Source organism: Callorhinus ursinus, unplaced genomic scaffold (assembly GCF_003265705.2).
Source record: "Callorhinus ursinus isolate GAN/ISIS: 27379988/994484 unplaced genomic scaffold, GSC_fseal_2.0 scaffold2, whole genome shotgun sequence".
NCBI lineage: Eukaryota > Metazoa > Chordata > Mammalia > Carnivora > Otariidae > Callorhinus > Callorhinus ursinus.
In genome coordinates, this window is record NW_027397064.1 from 58,722,621 (window position 1) to 58,738,006 (window position 15,386).

Genomic DNA, 15,386 nt, shown 5'->3' on the forward strand with positions numbered 1-15,386 from the left:
ACTCTTATTTTGAGATAATTGTAGATTTACATGCAATTCTAAGAAATAATATAGACTTGGGCGCCTGGGTGGCTCAGATGGTTGAACGTCTGCCTTCGGCTCAGGTCATGGTCCCAGGGTACTGGGATCGAGTCCCACATCGGGCTCCCTGCTCCTTGGGAGGCTGCTTCTCCCTCTGCTTCTCTCTCTCTCTCTCTCTCTCTCCCTCTGTCTCTCATGAATAGATAAATAAAATCTTAAAAAAAAAAGAAATATAGACAGAGCCCATATACTCTTCACATAGCTGGTAATATTTGGTGTTACCAATGGTAACATCTTACATATAACCATAGTACAATATCACAACCACGAAATTGACGTCAATATAATCCACTGACCTAACTCAGATTTCATTAGTTTTATTTGTGTATGTGACCCATAAGTATTTTTAAGATGAATATAAAACACTTTCTGCATGCTGATCAAAGTCTAGGGGAAAAAAATGAAGTCAACTCAAACACATGGTTTCCCCTCTTTATGCTTTTTCTCCTCTGATTCAGTGGCACACCATATATGATTTTCAAGTTATCAAGGAAAGCAAATGCCTCTTTACCCAATGACTTTGTGACCTTTCATCCACACAGTAGAGCCTTTTGCAATTTGTGTGATCAGACAGTAGTTAAATAAAAATGTGGATAATATGAAAATCTAATACATCTCACCATCTTCTGGGTTAACCTCATTTATTACACACACACACACACACACACACACACACACAGCTGAGCCCTTGCTAGATAGGAGGCATCCTGCTAAGTGCTCCACATGTTTACATTTACATTATAATTCTTAACCTCAACTCTGTGAGGAAGGTACAATTACTATTACCATGACCATTATATAGAGGAGGAAGCTAAGGAACAGAGAGGCTAAGTAGCTTGCTTAATCTTAATAAGTGTTTTAAAATTAATACTATTGTCGTCATCATCATCCTATCACCTAGGCACTGCCCTCATCTTAGATGAGGGAACTTGAACATCTACATACGAAAAGGGAATACTTGGAATATGTTTGCTTGAAAAGCAAATTATGAACAATAAATCACAAGAGCTTTTTCTCCCCAGTCTGGATCCTGTTATATTAAATTTTTCCAAAGTCAAAACTAACCTCTGATATTAGAAGTCAGGAGTAATTGTCATGATTGAGAGAAGTTACAATGGTTACCAGGAAAATTCTTGGATGCCTGGGATGTTGTTTCATGATCAGGTACGTGAGTGTGTTCATGTTATGAAAACATATAACTTATGATTTAGGTATTTTTCTGCATGTATGTGGTTCTTCAATAAAATATTTACCTAAAAAAATGTTCAGCGAAGAATTTTTACTCTTCTAAATACTACAGGAATCACAGAGGAACGTGATAAAACTAAAATCTTTCCCCTTTAAGTGTTAAAACTGGATTTTTAAACCTTTCACATTTACTCAAATGATTTTATATTGGTTGTACACTAGCTTTCCTTCTCCAGCAGCAGTAGCATGAATGGAACACAATTCAATCTTTTACTGTGGATTTGGGGTTACCAATAAAATATACTGTCCTATTACCAGAGGAGAAAGCCCTTAGGGGCCGCAGGCAGGAGAGGAGCTTATTTCTGATTCACATGAGCCCAGGCAGTTAAGGTTTTTCAGTCGCTGGGTCTAGTTTAGAGTTCTTCAATCTCCTTTTTTAGTTTCTTGCTCAGGTTAGGGTGCTTACCCTCCCTCCATCATTCTGTATTATCTTTTATTCCTACCAGATTTAAGTTATAGTTCATAAATCTTTATGTTGGCAAAAATCGGAACAGCTGTTAAATCAGGGTGATGAACACATGGGGATCTGGTTATGTTACTTTCTGTATGATTGAAAGAGTTCCTAATTGTTTTAAAGTTAAAACAACATCTTTGTAAACTCACAAACCTAATATCGAATTAATCTCTACTAAGTAGGCAGCCTGTGGAAATTGGAGAGGCTCTCATGTGAGTGAGGCAGGGAGTTTTCTGCCTATCCTGGCTATATAGAAGTTCTGCTACATAGTTGACTATCATCAGAATGCTCTCTAGGTAAATGAAGGATAACTGCAAAAAGCTGCATTTGCATAAGGTGTTTACATGTTTTTAAAAATGTATAAGTAACCAAACTATGGTGGACTTCAGGAGAAAAGGGCAATCTTAACAAATCAAACCACATTTCTTAAACAAGAAGCTACTCTCAACAGCTATAAAAACTGCCTGGAGGGCGGAATTTAAATATTTCTTGCTTCTTTGGCTTGGCATTTACCTAGACACCATTCCTGAGGTTCAGCGAGAAGGAAGAAAAAGGTCTCATGAGCCCATGAGGAGGGGAAATGGCATCAAACAGCTACTTGTAACTGAAACAAGGGTTTTCTGTTAGAGGCCCTAAGTTGGCAAGACCATTTTCCCCCAGAAAATGAAGGAAAACATGAACACATATATCGAGAAATACATGTTAAATCTTTATAAAAGAAAAATTATTGGTAGTGGAATATGCTGTTGTGATAAACTTAAAAGGAAAGCAAGGAAGAAGAAAGAAAGAAAGAAAGAAAGAGAGAGAGAGAGAAAGGAAGGAAGGAAGGAAGGAAGGAAGGAAGGAAGGAAGGAAGAAAAAAAAGAAAGGAAGGAAGGAAAGGAAAAAGGAAATCAACACCTATGTTTAATTACTTTTCGGACAAATGAAAGTGAAAATACAGTAACTTGAATTTATTTATTAGAAAATTTCTCAGTTCCCCACTGCCTAATCAATTCAGGAATATGTGAAAATATGTACTCTCTAAGATGTAATCTCTAGTTTGACACCAGCTTTCGATCCATATACCATTACAGAACTATCGATATGCAGGTTTGTCTATATGCAGGCAATGCAAATTTAGAATGTGTCAAAGGGTATGTGGAGAGAGGGGCACTTGGAAGGAGAAATGTCCCCAAACATAGAAAACCATTTGACTCTAGTTCTTCTGTGTTTAAATCTTATGATTCATGAAGGTAGGAGCATGTCTATTTTGTTCCTTGCCATATCTCAGCATTTAGCGCACAGCCTGGCACACAGGAGGAACTCATTAAGTGTATGTTGAATAAATAAATTTAATAAAGTACAGTAATTTATTCAGTATTCCCCAGCAAATGAGCAGACCCCAGCAAATGAGCAGATCCTCTTTTAAAATGCACGAATCAAAAACTCAAGACAATCTGTACTGCTGATCCAAGTGTTAGCTCATATAAGACCAAATGGTCTTTTCAAGTAAGGAACAAGGTACTCTACACTTGTGCCCACTTAACAGCTTTACATAAGCTTTACGTGAACCCCCCAAAACAGTAGGTTATTGTTTGAAGTACACTGTAATTTTAAGACACTTATAAATTCTACTTAAATATGGGGTACCCATTACACTTTTCTTAACTCTTTGAATAAAGTATTAATTTGACATCCTCAGTATACGTTCTCAGCAATATTATCAACTCATTTCTCCGTTCACCCAAAAATGTACCAGATTGTATCCAAAGACCTCAGGTTTATTTTTATTTTTTTTAAAGATTATTTGACAGAGAGAGAGAGAGCACAAGCAGGGGGAGTGGCAGAGGGAGAGGGAGAAGCAGGCTCCCCGCTGAGCAGGGAGCCCGACGTGGGACTCGATCCCAGGACACTGAGATCATGACCCGCACCGAAGGCAGACGCTTAAGGACTGAGCCACCCAGGCGCCCAAAGACCTCAAGTTTAAACGTAAAAGCAGAGAACCCTTTTAATATAATCTCGGAAAGATTCCTGCAGTGGCTTTTAAAGAGACTCTGAATTCTGAAGCACCGCGGCCCACACTGCGCTCACGGAGCACCCGGGGCCGGATGGCCCGGGACGCCGTGAACCAGGCAGCAGCGACGCGGGCGGGCTTCCCCCCTTGGCACCACCCGCCTCCCGGTAGGTCAACAGGAAAGTCGGGCTTGGCAGTGACCAGCCAACCTTGTCCTCTGCTCCCCTTCATCCAGCACAGTCAGAACTTGTGGTTCTACCACAAGTGACCATCGGATTTCTATCTTCAATCTGACCCCCACTCTCTGCCATGGGCGAGGGTCCCCGGTGTGTCCCAGTCCAATAAAATCTACCCGCCACTGGAAAAAAAAAAAAAAAAAGAATCAAGTTTTGAAACATGGCTGTGTATTCAAATTGTCTCACCGCATGAATATCATGTAACTGAAAACCTTTAGAGAATCAAAATGCAGGAAGGGATTTGGATGATTTGGAAGATTTGTTTTAGTATCCTGGCCCTTAAGCATCTCTTTGAAGTGACTGAAATTATCACAAAGGCAGCTAGATGGTACCAAATAGTGTGTGAAGAGAGAAAAATTCAATTAATTGTTAGACATTTATAAATATCCAGAAATCCTGCATTGTTAGAAACATCAGCTATATTTTCTTATGCCTCATATCAATATTATAACAGATTAGAAGTATCATAACTGGCTCTGACATCACCTGTTTGTCTGACCCTGGTCAGGCATTTATCTCTAAAATTAGGCACTGAACTTCAAATCCCAGCCAGCTTTAAATATTTAGGACTCAGGTTTTCTAAAAGAAAATCATAACTCAGCTCTAACAAACTCAAATGGGAACAACTTGTAGGCAAGGCTACATTTTACTCATTTGTTTTACACAGTGTCTGACATACAGTAAGTGCTTAATAAATGTATGCTAATTAAATAGGATGATATATGAAAACTGAACGAATGAATGAACTTAGAAAAGTACAGCCCAAGTCTGTACAGTTATTTCAAAGCCATTTTGGCCTTTTAAGAAAGTTTCTACAGGAAGAAAAGAAGTTATAACAAAGATTTCTGGTCTAATTTCTTAAAAAAGAAGATTGTTCTACTTTTTAAGGGAAAAATTTTAAATCCCACAAAGTCAAGATAGAAAGCTCTAGCAGAAGTCACTTGTAAAGTGGAAGGTATGGACTGGATTTGGTCCACAGATGTGTTTTGTTTGATCAGCACCATGTTCGGGGGTTTTGTTCTGGTTCTGTGGCTGGTTTTAGATTGAACCAGTTTTTAAAAAATCTGGATTCTCTTGGATAATGGGAAGCCCTAGCCACTTTGGGCTGGCATCCCCATACAGCCACAATTCGTTGCAGCTAAGAGGTTTCCTATATTGTCCAAAGCAGGCACTCTCCAATTCTTTACAATCCCCCCTCCGCCCTCAACAAACACACAAAAGGCATCTCCCTTCTGCTGCATGAGGATCTGACCTTTGGTTAACTGTCCTAATAAAGACATACCAGTGGCTTGACACTAATGTTATTAGGCAACACCATTTATAATGAAAATAACCCCCTGATGAACGGGGAGAGACAATGAAAAATCTATAAATCCTAATAAGAATGCCAATCTTTGCGCTTCCCAGAGTGCAATGATAACTGTTATATCCTGTGTTGGTTTCATAGGTCTACCATAACAAATTACCAAAAACTGAGTGGCTTCAAACAACAGAAATGTATTCTCCCACAGTTCTGAAGGCCAGAAGTCCAAAATCAAGGTGTTGGCAGAACTGGTTCCTTCTGGAGGCTTTGAGGCAGAATCCAGTCCATACTTCTCCCCTAGCTTCTGGTCGCTGCTGGCAATTCTTGGTGTTCCTTGGCTTGTAGACACATCATTCCAATCTCTGCCACCATCTTCACATTGCCTTCCCCTCTCTGTCTGTGTTTCATGTCTTCTCTTTTCTTTTATAAAGTCACAAGTCATTGGATTGAGGCCCCACTCTAAATCAGGATGATCTCATCTTAAGATCCTTAACTTTACATCTGCAAAGACACTACAGTCACATTCACAGGTCTGTAAGATTAGGAGTTGGACATGCCTTTTTGGGGGCTACTGTTCAAATCCTTGAATACCCCCTGCAGGGACACTGGAGACCAGGTCTGTAGAGTATTACAAAAGGTCCTGGCTCCTGTGGGGCATGAGGGCCTTAAGCTCTGATCCCACCAATGCAGATCTTGTCTCTTGATGTCTGAACTGTCACCTGGAGAGGCTGGTTTAGGGAGGGATATATGGCTGCTACACGAACTATTGCAGAAAGGGTTCCCATTGAAAAAGAATACCAAACGCTACGCTGGCAGGAAGCTCTGGTTCCTGTCCTACATCCTTCTGAGTATGCTGGTGCCCAGTATGGTCTTGGCAGCCTTGTGTATCTGAATGTCTAGTTGAACACAGGAAGACACTGGTGAGTGCTACACCACTTCTCCTATTTACTTTATAAGCCATCCTTGTCGGTATGGCCCCTGGTTTAGAGGACTGGCCAAACTTTCATTAATTTCATTTCATTTCATTAATATTTATCGAATGCTGATTATATGTTCGGTAACATTCTACACACTATGGATATAGCAGTGAAGAAAACAGACAAGGGAGTTTATATTCTAGTGGAAGACAGACAATGAATGAATAAATAACTTAAACAGTCAATGGTCAGAGTCTGGATAACACTGTATTCTGAGTTTGGAGTATATATAATTTTCTAAAGGATTGGATGAGAAGTATGATAGGAAAAGAGGAATCCAGGATGACTATATGAATGTCCAAAAAGGATGAAGCTACCATTTACTGAGAGAGGGAACCTGTATGATGAGTGGTTTTGGAGGTGTGAAGATGGAGAGTTGAGGTTTGGACATGTCTATTTGACATCCAAACAGAGAGTCTGAGTAGACAGATGGATATGTGGATCTGGAGTTCCAGGGAGAGGTCCAAGCCAAAGGCATAAATATCAGATTCAGCGAATAGACAGTGTTTAAAGCCACGAGACTGGATGAGATCACCAAGGGTATGAGTGCATCAAGAAAGGAGAAGTGGTCAGAAGACTGAGCTTTGGGCACTGTAAATTTAAAGGATCAGGGAGATGAAGAGGAACCAGCAAGGGACACTGAAAGGCATAGCCAGTGAAGAGAATAGAGCCAAGAGCACCATCTTAGAAGCCAAGTGATAGAAGTGTCCCAGGGACGTCAGTTACACCAAATGCTGCTTTCTGATCAGGCAAGATGGAGGGCTGAGAATAGACCACTGGAATTAGCTCCATGCTTGCCAATGGTAACTGTGTTAAGAGCAATTTTGGGGATGCCTGGATGGCTCCGATGGTTAAGCGTCTGCCTTCAGCTCAGGTCATGATCTCAGTGTCCTGGGATCGGTCCTGCATGGGACTCCCTGCTCAGTTGGGAGCCTGCTTCTCCCTTTCCCTCTGCCACTCCCCCTGCTTGTGCTCTCTATCTTTCTGACGAATAAATAACACAATCTTTAAAAAAATTAATAAAAAAAAGAGGAATTTTGAAGGAGCAGTGGCGTGAAAGCCTGACTGGAGGGGGTTCAAGAGAGAACGAGGGAGAGGAATTGGAGATACTTTTTTGTCAATACTTCAGGTGTTGACAAAAATTTCCAAAAAGTTCTGTGGTAAGGCAAGCAGAGAACTGAAACAGTAGCTGAAGGGGGTACGTTAAGAGTGTGGTTGGTTTTTAAGATGACAGAAATTACGACATGTTGGAAATAAGCCAACGGTGGGGAGAAAGTGAATGATGCAGAAGGAAAAAGGGAGAACTGATGTCTTTAGGTAAGCAAGAGAAGGCACAGTTCATACTTGGGCGGCAAGATTCAAATGTGCCTGAGGCCTTTAGAGTAAAGATGCATTTCCAATATAATATGATGCCTGTTCTTCCCTAATAAATCAGTGCTGCCAAACTGGCTAAACAGGATAATCACTGAGGGGGAAGGGAGTGCACTTTTACTTTAGATTATCATTATCATCACGGATGAGTAAAACTGCATTTTGTTACTAACAATTTAATGATGGTACAGAACTAATCACTCCTTCATTCAATAACGATTTATTCGCCTACCATCTGCCAGTTCTAGGTGTTTTTTAGGTGCCAGATATACAACAGTGAGCAAAATAATCATTTCTAAAACATTTTTATTAGTTACATTACAAAGAGATCTGCGTGTATTTATTTATAACAAAAAATGTGTCTTGGGTTGCCTTGAATTGGGTCCTTATGCTTTGTGAAAACCTTCCTTTCCTTAAAGTTGGTAGGCTTTATTATCAGTGGTGCCCCCACGGCTGGTTTTGGAGTAGGTATCTGGGGCACTTTCCCCACTGTCTTCTTTGCCATGCTCTACCCCAAGAGCCTTTTCAAATACACTTAAGTGGACTTGGAATGTGGTCAGTTTTAGATGCATTAATAGGATATGCCAACTGCCTTTTAAGAACCACTCAATTTCTTTTTCTTAGTCTTTTAAATGTTACTAAAATGTAGTTATATTCTCTCACAAAGCCACCTTGAGATCATTATACGATTCAATTTCTCTCCCTCCAGTTTATACAGTAAATAGAATTCTACATGTGGAAAAGGAAGGAGTATAGAATTGCTGAGACTTCTAGTCACCAAATTTATATACTTGAATTTTCTACCTTTTACCAAATAACACATTCCACCTTGCTGAACCTTTTAAAAGGTCAACTGCCATTTTGAGGGGGTTTATTTGTTTCAATCTTTTCTGTAGCCTTTTTTTCAAGGGCTCTTTCTCTGATTTCCTGGCAGTGAACTTACTTCTTGGGAAACATTCCTTTCAGAAAAGCACAAAGCCTCTTCTAAAGTTCTCTTTGAAACTCTTCCTCATTCACGTTTACTAGACATCCCACTCGTTTAAAATTTTATTTCAGTTTTAGATATCCTATCATCTGCTATGCTCCATTTTAGAATACATGTATTTCCCAAAATTTATCTGGACTATGTGTGTGTAGGTGTCTGTGTGCCCCCATACACACACGGACATTTATTTTGTAATTTTTATGCTTACTCCAGAGCTTACTGCTTAAAGGTGTTTCACAAGACTCTCACTTGTTCTCAAATGGTTTTAAGTACTGTTTAGTGTTTGTGTATTGTATTTGTAAGGCATTTTATGCCTAGAGTAATAATTGTAATTTAGCCTTCCCTTCTTCATCTCTAAATATTTGTGCATCACAAACTCAATTGCATCCTGTTCATTACTAGGGATCTGAAACAGCAAAACCTAAAAATTTCCCTCCTGAAACAATTACACACAGTAAAAAAGCCCGTTTTAACATGGCTAGTCTGTAATGCATGTTTCCCTCCTGGAGCCTTCCTGCTGCAGTACCTAGAAGGTGCTGGCCCACCGAGATTTGTAAAAATTCAGGACTACTATGCGTGTGTCTGTCTGTAGGAAAAAGCTCATGTTTATGTCAATTAAATGCATTATCTGATTAAAGTGCTTTGCAAGTCTGGAATCCAAACAGTAAACAGGATGGGGAATGTTGACAGGACAAACATTCCAAAACTAATACAAATACCATAACTAAGCTTTAAGAAAACAAGGTTTGCATAAAAGCAACAGATGAAAATTTCCAAAATATCCATTTACATGTTTTTGGGTTCTTTTTTTTTTTTTTTTAGATTTTATTTATTTATTTGACAGAGAGAGACACAGCGAGAGAAGGAACACAAGCAGGGGGAGAGGGAGAGGGAGAAGAAGGCTTCCTGCTGTGCAGGGAGCCCGATGTAGGGCTCGATCCCAGGACCCTGGAACCAGGGCCTGAGCCGAAGGCATATGCTTAACGAATGAGCCACCCAGGCGCCCCAGAATAGGAGAATCTTAAGCAGGCTCCCCTAAGTGGGGCTTGATGTTATAACCCTGAGATCACAACCTGAGCCGTAATCAAGAGGGGGACGGTTAATGGGCTAACCACCCAGGCGCCCCTCCATTTACATGTTTTTGCCCAAAAGTGAGTATGAACAGATTAAGAAAAGCCTGAAGTTTAGAGAAACTAGAAAACTCTAATGGACTCTAACATGAATAAAGAATTTCAAGGTGTATTTTAGATGAAGTTTTTTGCTTCTCTTAAGGATATTTTGCCGAAAGTAAGCATATTGCCATAAAGGCAGAGAAATGAACCTTGAAAACAAGGCCACTGAAAACATACCATTTCCATGGGTAAGGCTTAACTGCTCAGTGCCTTGGTTTATTCTTTTTTTTTTAAGTTATAAGGATTTTATTAGTTCATTTTATTCCAAATATCTTCTTGAACCACATTTACTTTTAGGAGTCACATTATGAAAAAATAGGCCAGATGGCCTGAGATGTTTTTCAGAGCTCCTCTCAAGACGGTGAAAAGAAACCAAAAAGAGAAGATCTCCCCAGTTCCAGTCAGGCTGTGTCCATATGTGCAAATAGAACCATTCCCAAATAGTTTCCAACTAAAATTTTATTTTCAATAATCATCTGTTGCCTGTCTTCCTGGTGATGGGATGTAGTGAGGGCACTGTTTCAGGGCCACCAGATGGTGTCCTCATGTAGATGGACAGTTCCTGCTCAGGTCCACTGGAAGGGAACGGGGAAGTACATTGTTTATGGCAATAACAGCCTTGGTTTATTCTTAAATACCTGTGAAAGAACGCACTTAGTGGGCATACAGAAAGCACTCAATAAACGTTAGTGACCGTTTTGTGACTGTCTCCTCTTTGGTCAGTCAGGAAACAACTAGTATCATCTGTGTTTCCTTACTCTCACAATTATGAGAAGACTCTGGAAAGTAGGAGCTGCTCTGAAGTGCTGGTTGGAAGAGATGAAGAGACTGTTTCTACTATTGTGAGCAAACAGAAGATGTTGACAGCTCTGGCCACACTTAAGGGCTCCACCACGAGGGAAAGAGCATTTCTGATGACAGCGACTTTGGAACTTGGGCATGTTTTTCTCATTTTCGGTCAGTGGCAAAATAACTGGGACTTACGTAACAAAATAACTTGGCTGGCTGATGGCCCTCGCACCCCCATGCCCATCGCACCCCAGGTGAACTAAGCATGAGCAACGCCTGCCCCTGTATCCCAGGGTGGAAGGATGCTGGCCACACCTGCTGAAGGCTGCCACACACGTTTTACATGGAAACAAAATCTTTTCTTTGGGAACAAGGCCGGAGCTCTTTTGTTTTCTCGTTTGTTTTAGAGAGCCAGATATTGGGAGAAAAGGCGACCTGCTCAGAGACAAGGCTTAGAGGTTTCAGCTGGTGGGCACCTCTTTCTGAAGGCTTCATGCTTCTCTCCATTATTTTCTGAGCTCTAACCCCCGCCCACCGCTCTCTACCGTCTTCTAAATACTTTATCTGCCAGGCCTTGGCTTCACTTTTTGAAAACTGGCTGCAAATAAATGGTGCTTGCACCACTAGCTAGAGCTTCCTCCAGCCCAAATGCAAAGGAGGGAAACTGAACACTTAGCAGCACTACACAACCACAGTAAAAACTGCCACAGGGGCGCCTGGGTGGCTCAGTCGTTAAGCGTCTGCCTTCCGCTCAGGTCATGATCCCAGTGTCCTGGGATCGAGCCCCGCATCGGGCTCTCCGCTCAGCGGGGAGCCTGCTTCTCCCTCTCCCTCTGTCTGCCACTCTGCCTAGTTGTGCTCTCTCTCTGTCAAATAAATAAATAAAATCTTAAAAAAAAAAAAAACCTGCCATAGGTTGGGGGGGGAGGGGGCCCACAGAAAAAAGTACAAGCTTCCAGTAATAAAATAAATCCTGGGGATGTAAGGTACAGCATGGTGACTACATTAATAATATTATATTGTATATTTGAGCCGTCGCTAAGAAAGTAGAACTTAAAGATTGCTAAGAGTGTACATCTCCAAAGTTCTCATCACAAGAAAAAAATGTGTAGCTATGCGAGCTGGTGGATGTTAATTAGACTTACTGTGGTGACCATTTCGATTTATAAATCATATATATATAATAATACACATGTTATACACATGAAACATATAATGTTATACGTCGATTATATTCCAAAACAAAAACAAAATCTGCCATCAACTGAACCCTCCCTCCCGGTCAGCCTCATCCCGGAGAGTGCAGGCCCGAAGCCGGCTTGTCCGGAGCAAACATGGACACAGCAAACCCCAGGGATGTCTCAAGCACAAGCTCCTCTGGGAGCCAGAGGGCCGCAGGTCCCACCTGACATCTCGGGCCGATGCAGGGGCCAGCGCCCAACAAGAAGGCCCGCAGGGGAAATTTCGCTGGTCGCCAGCCACAAAAACAAGTTGGGCTAAAGTCTGTCCAATGACCAGGCAGGGAAGCCTAACACCCTTTTGAGTCCTGGAGGCTGGACTGAACTGAACGCTCTAGGAGGAGTGAAACCAGAGCTGATGCTTTACTCACCCTTCACTCAGGACTGAGGCTGGGACAGGAACAAATTCTCGCCCCACCGTCTCCCCCGTTGCCTTTCTCTCCTAATCTGCAGCTCTGAAGAAAGTTCAGAGAAAGACCTCGCCTAAAGAGCCTCTCTGCGCCAGTGATTGCGCAGGCTCCGTCCACAGGAGGCGATTTTCGGGGCTAAGGGGCTAGGGACGCACGGCACTGCAGCCTCCCTCCTCCGTTCCGGCTTCTGGTGTCAGGGGGTGCCTCAAGTGCACCCCGGCCACTCGCAGCAAAGAGTTAACCAAGTGGGGCCAGCGTAGCGGGCCACCCGCCCGACTGCAGCGCTGCTCAGCCGCACCCCCCCCCGCCCCGCCCCGAGGCGTCTGGCGGCGATCCCCGGGCCCCGCGCGCCGCCCCAAGGCCGCCACTGCACGCTAGCCCACGTCGGCCGAGTCACGGGTCTGCGCGCCCGCGGCCCCCCGACTCCATCCCGCCGCCGCGCCCCGCCGTCTGGGCGCCCCGGCACGCTCCGCTCGCGGCTCCCAGCCCCGCGCACCCCGCGGGCCCCGCGCTCCCCTTTCGTCCCCGAGCTCGCCCACGTCGGCCCCAAACGGCTGAGAGCGATCGGTCCTGGACCCCGGCCAGCGCGTCCCTCCCCGCTGCCTCCCAGGAGGTGCCCAGTACCGATGCCCTGGATGAAGACGAAGCCAGTGACCATGAGCACCGGGTGCCAGTTAAACTCGAGCATGGTCCCATCCCAGCCGAGTCCCTCCCGGTAGTGGAGGACCCAGATGAGGGTGAAGATCACGGACAGGAAACCGACGAGCAGCGCCGACACCAGCAGCCCCAGAAAGCCCTTGTAGCCGTCCATGGCCATCAGAGCTCCATACTCCGCGCCGCGACAGCCACACGAACTCTCTGCCAGGCGGCGGCGGCGGCCTTAAGGCTCTGACTCCGGGGCGGGACGCGGGCTTCCACTCCTGGGAGCTGCCTCCGCCCGGGAGGAGGGGCTTCCTCGCCAGCCCACTGGAAGCTAGGGGCCGCCCCCTGGCCCGGCATCCGGTAACCGCTCCAGTTTGTTGTTCAGAACGAGAGCTGGAAGGATTCCCTACCCACCGCTTGCTTTGAACTCCACCCGTGTCTTTTACTTATTTGTGGGATGATGAAGGCAGTGGGGCTATAGCTAGGTTATGAGAAGAGAGGTCAGGATTGTGTGTTGATTTTGATTAACGGCGCCTCCTGAGCCCCAGCCTTGAGGACTGGCAGTCTTCGATCCCTGCCAGGAAGGTGCCAAAGAGGCCCTACTCAGCAAGGAAACTCTTTGCAGTTTGCGCTTTAGAGAGGAAAGACAGACATCTCCTGGACCCCAGATTTGCCTATATAGTGTGATAAATAATGGATTTTAAAAGTGCCCACCTACACAAATTAATCTGGACCAAAGCCCCACTTTGGTGAAGTGAAGCTTCACTCTTTGCCCTCTTTCCAGCATTACTGTTACCCTTCTCCATTAGACTGTTGTCTGTTGCTGTTAAAACGTGGTTCTGGCTGTTAGGGCTTCTAGAATGCGTTTGGGAACGTTCACTTCTAGCCCTCTCCTGTAGCTCATCTCCAAGGACCGGCGTACCATATTGTCTTGTTGCCATTTTGAAAGACCTTCGGATGTGCAGGTGGTGTATGGAAGTGATTCTCAACAGAAAATACCGATTTTAAGCCAAGGAAGTAGGTGTCAAGACCTGGTAGTAGGGCAGGATTAAGGGTTAAGAGTAGGAAGCTGCAGACTTCACCTGTGTCTTATTCTTCCCTTGGCGGAGAGAGGAGGAGAGGGAGAATAAGCACATGGAAAAGAAGGACCCCTCCCCGCAATACAAGGCTTTCTGTGGTCTGGCCCAGCCTCACCCTCCACTCTCATCCTTTCACACCCTGACAGGCCCTGATTTTCATGGCTATAAACTTCTCATCTAGCTCCTGACCCCTCTACTCACATCCTTGCCTCTGAATTTTCCTGACCCCATCTCCACCAAGACATCGTCTCTGAATCTGCCCTTGCCTCTGTTTTATGCCTCCACTCACCCACCTCCCCATCCAATGCCTCTCTGCTTCATTTTTATCAAGCTGTGATATAATCTTCTGTTCCTGGGGCTGTCTCCACTCCCCAGACTGATCCCTTGAGAGTACTAACTGATTTATCATTTTATTCTTCCTTGGCATATAGTAGTTACTCAGTAAATGAATCAGACTGAGTGTGTAAGGGTCCTGGCCAGAAACAGATGGCACATTCCAATTGGGCAATTTAATAATGAACAGGACTATTTGCAAAGTTGTGGGCAGGGTGCAGGAAACCACAAGTGTTTGGCAATGCCTAGGCCTGAAGGGAAGAGGGTTACTGGAATCCAGAGAGAGAGAACTGTGTAAAAAGGGCAGTCTGACTGAGGTTCTGGCCTTGAGTTGGGGATGCAGCCAGCCCGCAGCAACCTCACAGGGAGGAAGAATGAGAGGCAGGATGAATGTGCCTGTCTTACTCTCTTTCCCTCCAATCTCCAGTCTCCTCCAGGGTCTCAGATGGCTGACGCTTATCAGAAGCCAGAGGGTAGTTGATGCAGTCTATATAGGTCAGCCTTCCAGGACACACAGCAGGGTGGAAAAGGGTACAAGTAAACCCGTAGGAATGAACAGAAACCATCACCGAATCTTCCAGTTTTATTTTTTTACTTTTTTGGTTCCTGAGTGCTACAAACTTTCCCTGTTTAATTTTATACTGTTTCTCCTCCTTTGTGATCTTCAACTAGTAATCTTTAACAATGTCATTGTGTCCCTATTCTCCCTTAAAGTAGCTATTCCTTGTCCCCAGTTAACTTCTTCACCTCCTTAATGCTTTTTCTCCACTCTTGAGTTTATTTTGCTCCACAGAAGCAGCAAATAAGAATCTCTGGGATTCCAGATTCCATTTAACAAAACATCTCAGGAGAATGAAAACATGGCCAAATGGTACAGATGGTGTTGAATTATCTTGAATTTAACAAGCTAAACTGAGAGGATTTCAACTTTTAAGTTGTTCTTGTAAAAAGTTCAGAAAGAATAGAAAACCAGTGAATCAGGGAAGTAGTCATTAGTAAAAGTTTATTTATTGTGCACACAGCAAAAAGACAGTTTGCAAACTAGGAGCATTCAAACCAAAAACATGGAATG

The 15,386-nt window shown here is 43.6% G+C and overlaps 2 protein-coding genes across 2 annotated transcripts in view; both read right to left on the bottom strand.

The window, feature by feature from the left end:
* CYBRD1 (cytochrome b reductase 1) overlaps positions 1–13,173 on the bottom strand; it is a 34,286-nt gene extending 21,113 nt beyond the window's left edge. The window contains exon 1 of the mRNA XM_025853226.2: positions 12,885–13,173. Within this exon, the coding sequence (XP_025709011.1) occupies positions 12,885–13,077 (193 nt within the window). The 5' untranslated portion in view covers positions 13,078–13,173. The remainder of the gene's footprint in view (positions 1–12,884) is intronic.
* DCAF17 (DDB1 and CUL4 associated factor 17) overlaps positions 10,039–15,386 on the bottom strand; it is a 74,787-nt gene continuing 69,439 nt past the window's right edge. Inside the window, exon 15 of the mRNA XM_073882582.1 lies at positions 10,039–10,398. Within this exon, the coding sequence (XP_073738683.1) occupies positions 10,296–10,398 (103 nt within the window). The 3' untranslated portion in view covers positions 10,039–10,295. The remainder of the gene's footprint in view (positions 10,399–15,386) is intronic.